This window comes from Synchiropus splendidus, chromosome 16 (assembly GCF_027744825.2).
Source record: "Synchiropus splendidus isolate RoL2022-P1 chromosome 16, RoL_Sspl_1.0, whole genome shotgun sequence".
Taxonomy (NCBI): Eukaryota; Metazoa; Chordata; class Actinopteri; order Syngnathiformes; family Callionymidae; genus Synchiropus; species Synchiropus splendidus.
Genome location: NC_071349.1, coordinates 15,775,778 through 15,786,416, shown reverse-complemented (window position 1 = coordinate 15,786,416; position 10,639 = coordinate 15,775,778). Strand labels below are relative to the sequence as shown.

The following is a 10,639-nucleotide window of genomic DNA, read 5'->3' as shown; positions in this document are numbered from 1 at the left end:
GATTCAGTAATATACCAAATTCATTCAAATTGACAAATGTGGCTTATCGTGGCAAATATTCTTATACCATTAAACTGCGATTAATCAAGATTAATTCATCACAAATTCTATAATTAACTAGATTAATGTTTTTAATCGAATTCCACCCCTACTAATAACTAAATATAACAACATCACAAAATACTGCCCAAACACAACTGACTGTCACAGTACTGGACTAAATGCAACACAATATACACAATAACTAATAACAAAAAAACAACACAAACACTGGACACAAATTGTGACTTCAACGCACCACAAGACACCTCAGTCAACACTGCGATGGGCTGCATGAATGATAAAAAGGCAGGTGGTCATAATCTTCTGGCAGATTTGTGTGTTAAGGTCTGAATGAAGCCGCTCAGACACGGATCAGGATCTATTTTTAAAGGGTTATTTTATTTATCGCTGGCACAGATTCTAAAAATACGAGGGCTCAACCATCAGCGCGCACAGTTGAGTGATTTATAGAAGACGACAAGTTGCGTAATAACACAACGGTGGTCTTCTCTGGCACAGTTAACACGGCCGAGTGACACCCAGAGCCGGGACCTGGGTCTCGCTCCCGCTCGGCCGATAAAGCTCAACCGCCATGGAAGCAGGATGACTTAATCATAACCGGGACCAGCCGTAACATTATGACCACCTGTAGTGTAGGTTTGTGGGGGTCTGGAAAGTGTCTTCTGCGATGTGGGTGTTTGGGCACTCATGGAATACACATCCTAAATGGTAAGACAATGAGTTAAAACTCAATGACTTAGCCATGAAATGGATCAAACAGCCATCGGGAAGTGGCCATATAGCAAGGCCCTCCTAATACGGATCTTATCAGTCCATTGGATGGGTTGATCACAGTCTGCTGTACCAAACAGTCACAGCCTGTTGGCCCATGTGAATGGGTGATGTGTTCTCTGAAAACGTGCGTAAAACGGACAGTTGAGGAAGCATCAGAATTGAAGTTCCTTCCAAGACACAGATGAGGTTTTTGGACGTCTTCAGGAGAGTGTTTCACCCAGCAGGGAGGAGGCTGGCGCAGGAGCGGGCCCCAGATCCCTTCAAAGCAGAGGTGCCAAAAGGAAGAGCAGAACCAGACCAGAACAGTTCTGGTTCTGGTTCTGGTTCTGATCTGATCATCAAATTCCAGCGAGAAATCTGGAGTATCTCGCTCCGGACGGAACTGGATGCCATGGCAGCCGTAAATAAATCAACAAAACAGGATGTCAGCGTGTGGCTCCCTGGTGACCCGCTTCCCAAGTCACATGGAGAAGCTCAGAATTTGATCCCCTGAGAGAAAGGCCCCGCTGTCAGGACAGGCGGAGGAAGTCTCAGTGGCTAATCTGATACTAGAAGCCAAAGAGCATCTCAGCATCAGAGCCACTTCCAGAGGCTTCACGGTTGATCATTGGATCCCTGGTCAACGCTCTACTTTCATCCAGGTCCAGGTCCAGGGGAAGAAAATCTCCAAAAATAATAAACAAAAAAAAGATCTCATCTCACACAAATGAAAAATAAATTAACTGCTAAAATAATGAATAAAATGTATAATCAACCATTGAAAGTATATGACAAAAATGACTCTCAGTTGATCATAGATTTGTACATAAATTGTACATAAACTAACAAAACAAATCCATCACTCAAAAGCATTTTTACGCTTGGAAAAAAACTAATTTAATTTTCAAATAAATCACAAAAACTATATACTGAGAAAAAAAAGTTGACTGGAAACAGAAAAGAAAATTATTAAAAATTCAATTAACCAAAAAATGTAAGAGTGAAAATGTGAGTGTTTTTTTTTTTTTTAATAAGGCCTTACAGGAAAAAATAGCAATAAAGGAGTCTATTGTGGTTTCCTGCCCAGACTTGGACTCCAGACCCCTGAGAGGATCTGGGACCTTCAGAGGACACGAAGACGGACAGTTATTTTTGCAGCCCAAGCCGAGCAGGTCCAGCTTCTCTCCCATATTGATTATCTGACAAGAGAAAGAGCTCCACATCCTGCCGCCATCCTTCCTGCTGTCTCCCTGCGTTTGAACATCCAGCCATCAACATACATCTGGAGGTCAGATAAGAAAACTTCCCTGGTCGCGTCCAGCCTCCTCCATCATCGGGTTTCCACTCTCCTCCCGGGAATATGACATTTGTTGCTGTCTTTATGGAGGGGATGAAGCAGGACAGACTCCTCAGCCATGGGTCAGAGTCTCAGCAGACCTCATGACCTGTGGCCATGGAGGGAGAGTGCCCTCTGGTGGTGACGTGAGCACATGACGTCAGCGCAATTCGACTCATTCATTAACCTAAGAGGTTTAAACGACTTGCCAGCGCAATGCAACATCTTCATGGCGGAGACGTACTGCCGCTGTGTTTGAATACCAGTTACGGACTTTTATCTGCTATGTTTGTTCATTTGTTTTTGCAGCGAAATGAGCGACGTTTTATTTGTTGACGCTGAGGTCGGTCGCGGTCTGATGACGTCGGTTCCTCAAGGATTTGCTTCTGTACCTCGTGCTCTAGATTTCTACTACAAATCACTGCAGTAATTCTAGTGATGGCAAATAGTTGTTAATAGAAGTAGGAGTGACGGCAACAGCACTGGAAGTGTCAGATATAGATACAGTTTCTGGTGTATTATCAGAAGCGGAAGCATCGTAGAAAGCAGTTGTACTTGTGATAGCAGTAGTTGCAGCGACACAAGTCCAACTTGTGGAACAGATGCTACTAAAGAGCTGTGGTAAGTTGGTGTGGTAGTAGTAGCAGCCATGAACTGGTTGTTGAAGCAGTTATACGAGTTAAAAAAGGAGAACAGTTGCCCACAGGTAGTAAGGCTCATGTACTGGCAACAGAAGTGTAAGTAATAGGATAGATATTTAGTCATATCATCTGCCATAGTTAGAGAAATATATGTAGCAGAGACTGGTCTTACTGGCAATGACAAAGTAGTACCAGGATAAGTAGTGGTGACAGTCACAGTCAAGTAGTACTAACTGTATATCAGTTGCAGTGGCAGCAGTAATAGAAAATGTAACAGTGGTATGAATAGAAATGGTAGTATTTGCAGTAGGAGGAGTAGTTGAAATTGAAGAAGTATCACCAGTAATAGAAGTATTGGTCATAAGGTAAGTAGCAAGAGTGGTATAAGTCGTAAACAGCGTATGTAGCGATATCAGTTGCTGGATAAACATTAGTATTGTTAGCAGTGATGTTAGTAATAGTAGTAAGAGAAAGAGCAGTATTAGTAGTTGCAGCATTAGGATAGTTTTACCGGTCAATGTACATCTGTATAAAAAAAAAATCCTAAACGATTTAGATGAAGTAAACATTATTCGTCGGGCGCAGGTGCAGTAGCACGTGGAGCAGCGTTTCTAGCTGGAGCTGTAGTGGCTGGATCAATATGTGCCGTAGTAATGTTGCTTGCTGTAGTACTGTCAGAGTGGAGGGAGATGAGTCGGTGTTGATCCAGCTGCTGGTTCCGGAGCCTCCTCTGCGGTGGATTCCACCTGTCCGCACCCTGCGGAGCAACACTGAGGGGGGATTTATAGATTCCGGCTTCCTCTTTCTCTCAGAGCTCAGGAGTGAGGTGACAGGCGTGAGGGTCTCTGGAGGGGGGGCCGGGGGTCTCTATTGTTAATTGCACACAAAGCTTGAAGGGACAGATGAGCGAGTGGCACAATGGAGTTCCAGAGGCTTCGCACGACAACAGGGATGCTCCGATAGACCGTCGCAGAGGGACCCGCTCTCCTCAGACGACCCCAGGTCGGACTGAAAGGGACCATAAATCATGTCGTCTGCACTTCCCCGCAGATAAATGGGCCTCCACAGAAACACCCCGCCGGCGAGAAGAGGGGCCGTTTCAGGCCGGAGGTGAAGCTCCTCACATCTCCGTCCAGTGCTGCGGCCACTGAAAGGGAAAGGTGCTCTTCTCCACTTCAATAAGGGGATGAAGCTCAATTAGCATTTCACAAGTTTCCCCCCTTCCCCGGCTCTATTGCGACCTTCCCCTGCCGAGTCCTCCGGGGGGATTGTCCTGTTTTGGGCCCTTGTTGCGGTTGGCAGGGTGACAGTATTCGAGTGTGCAAACTTGTGCTATTGTCCGTCGTCCAGAGGGAGCCATGGAGACCCCATAATATGACACAGGAAAATGTTTGCTGATGGCGATTCTATGGGCTTTGTCCCACTCTTTCTCCCTCACGACGACTCGATTTAAGTCTCTAAATGTTTGACTACAAATGCAGGAGTGCTATCCAGCTCCGTCGCCTTTGTCCCGTGAGGTTTGAATGAGTAATTCAGCCTTTGTGTCGCTCGATTGAGGGGGCAAACAGAAAGACAAGATTCTTGAGCATTCAAGCCCCTTTCCATGGTTATGCACTCTCAGATCCCCCTCCTCAACAACCCGCTCTAGCATGAAAAACTACAAATAAACAACAGGGAAGTCGCAGAATTGGGAGGCTTTTGGAGGATCCTGGACTCGTATGCTCTTGTCATCATTTTGCCGACAAACAAGTGGGAGCAGGGCTTTTTCCTCCAGTGGATTTTTAAGGCGGATCTCCATGACAACAATTTGCGGTGGGGAAGAATCCGATACCGTGGTGCTTGGAAGCTGATTGGGGTGCTTTGTAAGAGGTCTGGGGTCGCTGATTGGTTCAAGGAAAGAGCCGTAACTACAAGGAGTTTATATTCATTCAACTGGTTGAAGTGGTCCTGTGCAAGGTTGCTGCTGGACTGAGGAGGTCCGGACTCCAAGTGAGGAGAGCGGCGAGTTTCCAGGGGCGACGATGTGAGGATTCACCCCAGGCTGGATTTAAAAACTGGATCTTGTCACGACACTCCGGGCGTCATGGCCGACAGCGAGGTTAAAACTCTGCTCAATTTTGTCAACCTGGCCTCCAGCGACATCAAGGCGGCGCTGGACAAGTCCGCTCCGTGCCGCCGCTCCGTGGATCATCGGAAGTACCTCCAGAAGCAGCTCAAGCGATTTTCGCAAAGGTACTCCCGAGTTCCGAAGTGTCACCGGGCCACGGAGTACGGGTGCGGAAAACCGATCGGAGGCATCCAACAGAACGGGAGGGCACTGGAGAGGGGCACCGCTGGGTTTCGGGAGGACACAGACGTGGAACAGGTGCCCATGAGAAAGCGCCAGCTGCCGGCATCCTTTTGGGAGGAACCCAAACTTCCTTCTGCAAATCCAGAGTCAGAACTGAAGAGAAGTAAATCTGAAATTCGCTATGACGACGGACGGAAGTTGACACCGTCTGAGAATCTGGTGGAGATGAAGGTGGACGTGAGCGGCCACCACTGCCTGAGCATCTGCGCCTGCTGTCCCCTGCAGTACCAGGGACACCCCCTGCTCCACAGCCACATCCTGGTCCCGCATCCCGCGCTGGGACTGTGGGGCAAGTCGGCCAGTACTCTGGCAGAGCGACCGGAACATTCCTACGGACAGAGGATTCACACGCACGTTGTCGTCAAACCGATTCCAACCAAACCCGCCGTCCCGTCTCCGATCTTCAGCGTGTTTGGATTCATTTGATTGACGGAATCCGTCCCCAAGGTTCCTCTCAGCACTTACAGGATGTTCCATACTTGAATGGCCACATTAACAAAGCAGCGGTGAGTTTGGATTCATGCGAACAGCTGCCAATTCATAGTTCCTGATAATGTCACCTGGAGGTTTTGGAGAATGTTTGGAAAAAGTTAATTTCCAGGAACTGCTGCTGTGCTGCTCTTCGGTTTTCTGTTGACCTCCAGTTAATTCTTCTTCCAAGATGTCGAATAAATAAACCTTTTATAACCTGAGGATGTTTGTTTGTCTTGAAACCATGGAGTAACTTTGCATGCTAAGCTAACCTGAGTGATATATCTGCACTAGCATCAGCGCCCGACCTGGAACATATTGGAACAAGACATTTCTAATAACAACAATGGCAGTAATAACTAGGCTATGAATTTCACTTAAAAGCTTTAAGGTTATACTTTTTTCAATACTCCAAAATGAAGGACTAATGAGCAGAAATAAAAGAAAAAAACTCAATAGATGTAACTTTTACATCAGATTAAAAAAAGCGCATGAGCGATATAAAATGAATTTTAAACTGCTTAACATTTAGATTTTATATTTAAAATAAACAAAATCTGAAATGTATTACATTCTGAGACAAAAGTGCACCAAATACCAATATATCAAATAAAAAATAAAAGTAAAGAAACTGGGAAATATATACATTAAAATGAGCAACAAGATCAAATGTCAAATATTCTGAGATTAAAATGTCAAAATGAAAAAAGTAAAAATGAAATACTGAAATTTGAAGTCAACAATTGTTCAAAAAGTATTATCAAATGAAATCTGTTAAATGGATAATCACAGCGGCTGTAACATTATGACTCCCTTTATAAAAGCCGACCTGAGTCAGATTATTGTGCGTGTGTGAACGCGTCCGTGTCTCTGACTACTCTGAGTTTGTGGGTGTGAACGAAGCTAAAGATTTCTACTTTTAGAATCATCAGAATAGAATGTGGGTCAGCGTCAAAGAGGATGGATTCCTACTCTCCAGGTTTATTTCCACGGTTTGGTGCGGTGCCGCGGAACAAACGGACTTCACATCAGGCCTCTTATAAATAGATCAAGTGGACACACGCCAGCTTTGAAGCGGCTAAAAAAAGAAGGAGCTATTTGCGTCTGTGACGTCGGTGTCACTTTGGAGATCAGAGAAGGTGAGGTAGCGGATGAGTCTGTCGGGCAGTGGGAGGCTGAGGAGGCGTCTGTGACGCCCCACCTGACGCCGGACTGTTATCCTGCTGAGGTGGAGCAGTGGGCGAGGAGATGCTGTGGACGCAACACAGAAACATGACGCCGTGAACTAAAATGAGTCACACATTTGCTGATGAAAAAAGAACAATAAATAAACTTAAAACAAATGACTAAATAAAATAAAAGAGAAGTTGAGGAGTCTAGTGGCATGCTGAAATAAACTCATTAAAAAGGTCCAAGTCTCGAGCCCTGAGGGACGCCAGACCCAAACCTTGATGAAACTACTCACTTGTCTTGTTCAGAACCGCTGCCCAGTCTTCTCGGGCACTCAGGACCTGAGTGAGTCTGCTACATGGCTGAACCTGGTCCACGTGGTCCAGCAGCAGGTCGAGGACTGGGCCGGCGCGTTTGCTCACGGCTGGCGACGAGATCCACTCGCAAAACTGAGCAGAGGCAATGACTCGTGATTCAGCTGTGAACAAGGATTGTACAGGAGGAGGAGCAGGCTCACCTGAGTGGGTTCATCTGTGGACCGGCTTGTGTTTGGAGGTAGGATGTTGTGAGGGTTTTCATGGCCTTTCTCTGGGTGAGGTTTGGTGCCGTATCTGCACGTGAAGCAGGAGCGAGCGTCGCAGCTGTACGCTAGGAGGCGCTGCAGCAGCGGAGGATTGTCGGCGCACAGAGCGATGGCAGCTGGGAACGTGGTGTTGTGAGTCAAGACCCTGACGTTCACGTCTGCCTCGCGCTCCAGCAGTCGGGTCACCGTTCTGAGGCAGCCCCGACGCACCGCCAGGAGCAGAGGACTGACCGGGTCAAGGGTCAGTAGGGCCCCGGCGTCCAGCAGCAGGTCCACCATCTCTGCATTGCCATTGGCGGCGGCGAAACTGAGTGGCGTCCGCCGTCGGTCAGTGTACTGGAGGGAGCTGTGGTGGGCCAGGCTGACGTTGACATCCGACCCGGTCTTCAGCAGAACAGCTGCCGCCGTGCGGCTGTCGTGTTCCGCGGCGAGGTGAAGAGGGGTGACGCAGCTGTGCCGAAGTCTGGTCCGACTCGTCACGGGGACCAGCTGGGACACGATCCTGTCCACACAGATCCAGTCAGGCGTCATACCAGCACCGGACAAGAGTGAAAACAGCACCTACTGGTGGTGACCGTGCTGCGCTGCCACGTGTAGCGGCAGGAATCCCCCGTCAGTGGCAGTGTTAGCGTCAGCGTTGTTCCTCAGCAGCTCGGCCACCACTTCCTGGTGTCCATGTTTGGCGGCCTCATGCAGCGCGGTGACGCCATCGCATGTCTGCAAGTTGACGTCAGCTCCTGGACATAAACAAGACAAATACATTGAACTATTAATGTCTGCTGTTTATAGTTTAACATTTCAGTGTTAACCTTTTCCGATCAGGTACTTCAGCGCCCCCATGTGTCCTCGACGCGCCGCTGTGATCAGAGGCGTGACGCTGTAGGTGTTGGCCGGATTCACATCGGCGCCACCTCGGATCAGAACCTCGCAGATTTCGGTGTTGTTCCTGGAGACGGCTTCATGAAGAGCCGTCCACCCCTGACAGCACCTCTGGTTCACCGAGGCCCCGAACGAGAGTAGGAGGTCCACCATGTCTGCATTCTCTGACGCGCACGCTGAGGGAACACAACGTTGCTGAGGAGCAGGTCACGTGACCGGGTTCGAACGGGAGCGTCACCTTTGTATAGAGGCGTTTCTTTGTTCTTGTTGCTGATGTCCGGGTCGGCGCCGGCCTCTAGGAGGACCCGGGCACATGACAAGTGACCACATGACACGGCCAAGAGAAGCGGGGTCTGCTCCTGGAGGGTCCTCTTGTCCACGGAGCTTGGCTGAGCTGCAGACAGAGATGTTAGATTTAGGTTCATAATATGCCTCATAGTATACCACATTGTTCAATCTGAAGCAGGGGGCGCTCTACTCTGAGTCTGTGGTGGATTTCATATATGAATTTTCTCTGTATCATTCTTAAAAAAAATGTATTTCCAGAATTTCTCTATTAAATTATTAAACTAATCCTTGGGTTACGTCATTCACAAGTCCATTATTGTGAATTTCCGAGAAAAACGGCAGAGATTACTGGATGAATTTAAAGAAAAAAAACTATTATGAACAAAAACTCGTCTGCAGGGAACGCTGAGCCAACTGCAGAAAAATATCAACTTAAAATCATAATTAAATGACATTTTTTCCTTCATAATTTTTAAAAATATACTTAAATAAAAAGAAATAAATCTGAAAAAAGATAACATTCAGGAAAGTAAATTATTTTCCGAATAAATTTACAATATAATTTTCACTTTCATCGATTTAATTCAGCTCGCCAGAAAGGATGTTTTGGGTGTTAAAATATTGTATTTTTACCTATAAATTCTAAATAAACTGCATCACGTCAGGCTTAACATCACTGGCTGCCCATTCACAGTCATCTGGATTGTGAGCTTCAAACATCCACCATAAAAACAAGGCTTCCATTTATGACGCGAATATATAGCCATGTTCCTAAAAGCTTATTCGAGGGTCGGTCACCTGCCAGCAGACTCTTCAGACACTCGCTTTGTCCGCAGAAAGCAGCGTCGTGCAGGAGGATCCACCCATCTTTGTTCTCCCTCGTCAGGCGGTGAGGCAGCAGCCGCTGGACGGCCGCCAAGTCTCCGCTCCTGACGGCAGCGACCGCCGGGTCACCGTCCCTGGACAGAGCCAATGACGTCAGACAGACCGTGTTTTATCACTGGAGATGATGTATTCTTTTGTTATTGCTCCCAATATTAGACGCGCACACTGTGCACTGTTGACCTGAGCGTGACTCACAACACACACACACACACACACACTTACTCGCCGCCTCCATCGTCGTCTCTCAGTCGCGACTCCGTCTGACCACATTTATTTCCCGCGTTACGAAACTGCGATAAATACTCGGAGTAGGAGAATTTGGTCATCGGGTCTGTGTGTGCGCGTGTCTGTGTGTCCGACGCTTGTGTGTGTCTCCGCGGCTCCCGGCTGCTCTGATTATTTTGGGACGTTATTGTGGAGCAGCTGGTGACGCCTCGACCATATAAGTCAGTCGGTGTCATGTGGTGATGCAGAGCGCGTCAGTCCTGATAACGCACTTGTGACTACACACACACACACAATCATACACACGCGGCCTGCCAGTAATGTATATGAACGACAAGTGACCAAAACGGACATGATCCTGTTTAACTGAGGTCGTGGGGGCAGCTGAAGAGAGTAAGAGGCCCAGAATTTCCTCTCCCTGAAGCCCACTAGCTCCCCTATAAAACGTTGTTCCCAAGTCCCCTCACATGTGAACAAGATACAACTTTTGAAGTCGCTGGCGAGACACTTGGAGTCTCTGCCTGTTTTCCTAGAGTGTTACCCCCACGACTCGACCTCAGATCAGGCAGTGAAAATGGACAGAGATCTCCGCAGCAGGGAGGAACTCACCATGCCGTGGGGAGAATTGCCCCCCGAACTTTGGGCTCCACATTCAACCTCTGGTAGAGAGTCGCTCCTCTGTGGACTGTGATCATCTCAGAAGGTCGCCAGCCGCAGGTCTCCTTCTCCACCCCGAGAGCTGTCGACGACAAAGCTAAACATCAGCACCAAAGCAGATGTGAAGCCCAATGGAGCGGATGGAACAATCGCTGAAATGAGAGAGCTGCACTTCAGTGAGCAGCAGCCCAGGAGACGAGGCCTTTTAAGGGCATGCAGACCCACGTTTGGGTCTGATTCTCCTGCTGCTGCGACAGTACGTCCTGTGTGGAGAGTTCAGCTCCACATCATCTACCTGCACGGTCCAGCCAGTGAGGGAGCAGATCTGGGTCTATCCA

The 10,639-nt window shown here is 47.8% G+C and overlaps 2 protein-coding genes across 3 annotated transcripts; one reads left to right on the top strand and one right to left on the bottom strand.

Moving 5' to 3' along the window:
* Nucleotides 1-2,474: 2,474 nt before the first annotated feature.
* LOC128747848 (protein FAM181A-like) lies at nt 2,475-7,014 on the top strand. Its single transcript, XM_053846058.1, has 2 exons — nt 2,475-2,773; nt 3,844-7,014. Exon 2 carries the CDS (start codon nt 4,877-4,879, stop codon nt 5,567-5,569), a length of 693 nt encoding a protein of 230 aa, XP_053702033.1. The 5' UTR covers nt 2,475-2,773; nt 3,844-4,876; the 3' UTR covers nt 5,570-7,014.
* On the bottom strand, nt 6,208-10,396 carry asb2b (ankyrin repeat and SOCS box containing 2b). Of its 2 annotated transcripts, none has more exons than XM_053846057.1 (8): nt 10,254-10,396; nt 9,333-9,493; nt 8,485-8,640; nt 8,177-8,422; nt 7,933-8,104; nt 7,302-7,869; nt 7,080-7,233; nt 6,208-6,865 (listed from the first exon to the last, which is right to left on the bottom strand). In XM_053846057.1, exons 1-8 carry the CDS (start codon nt 10,337-10,339, stop codon nt 6,693-6,695), a joined length of 1,716 nt encoding a protein of 571 aa, XP_053702032.1. In that variant the 5' UTR covers nt 10,340-10,396; the 3' UTR covers nt 6,208-6,692. The 2 variants fall into 2 exon arrangements, with proteins under 2 accessions (XP_053702032.1, XP_053702031.1); XM_053846056.1 differs by lacking the exon at nt 10,254-10,396 and adding an exon at nt 9,642-9,804.
* Between the last annotated feature and the right edge of the window lie 243 nt (nt 10,397-10,639).

Bases quoted from the DNA above. Each gene is read 5' to 3' on its own strand.
- LOC128747848 (XM_053846058.1), top strand. From the start codon at position 4,877: ATGGCCGACAGCGAGGTTAAAACTCTGCTCAATTTTGTCAACCTGGCC.
- asb2b (XM_053846056.1), bottom strand. From the start codon at position 9,745: ATGACCAAATTCTCCTACTCCGAGTATTTATCGCAGTTTCGTAACGCG. The intron at 8,641-9,332 runs GTGACCGACCCT...CTCTGTCTGCAG, and splicing joins TCTGAAGAGTCTGCTGGCAG to CTCAGCCAAGCTCCGTGGAC. The intron at 8,105-8,176 runs GTTAACACTGAA...GTTTATGTCCAG, and splicing joins GAAGTACCTGATCGGAAAAG to GAGCTGACGTCAACTTGCAG.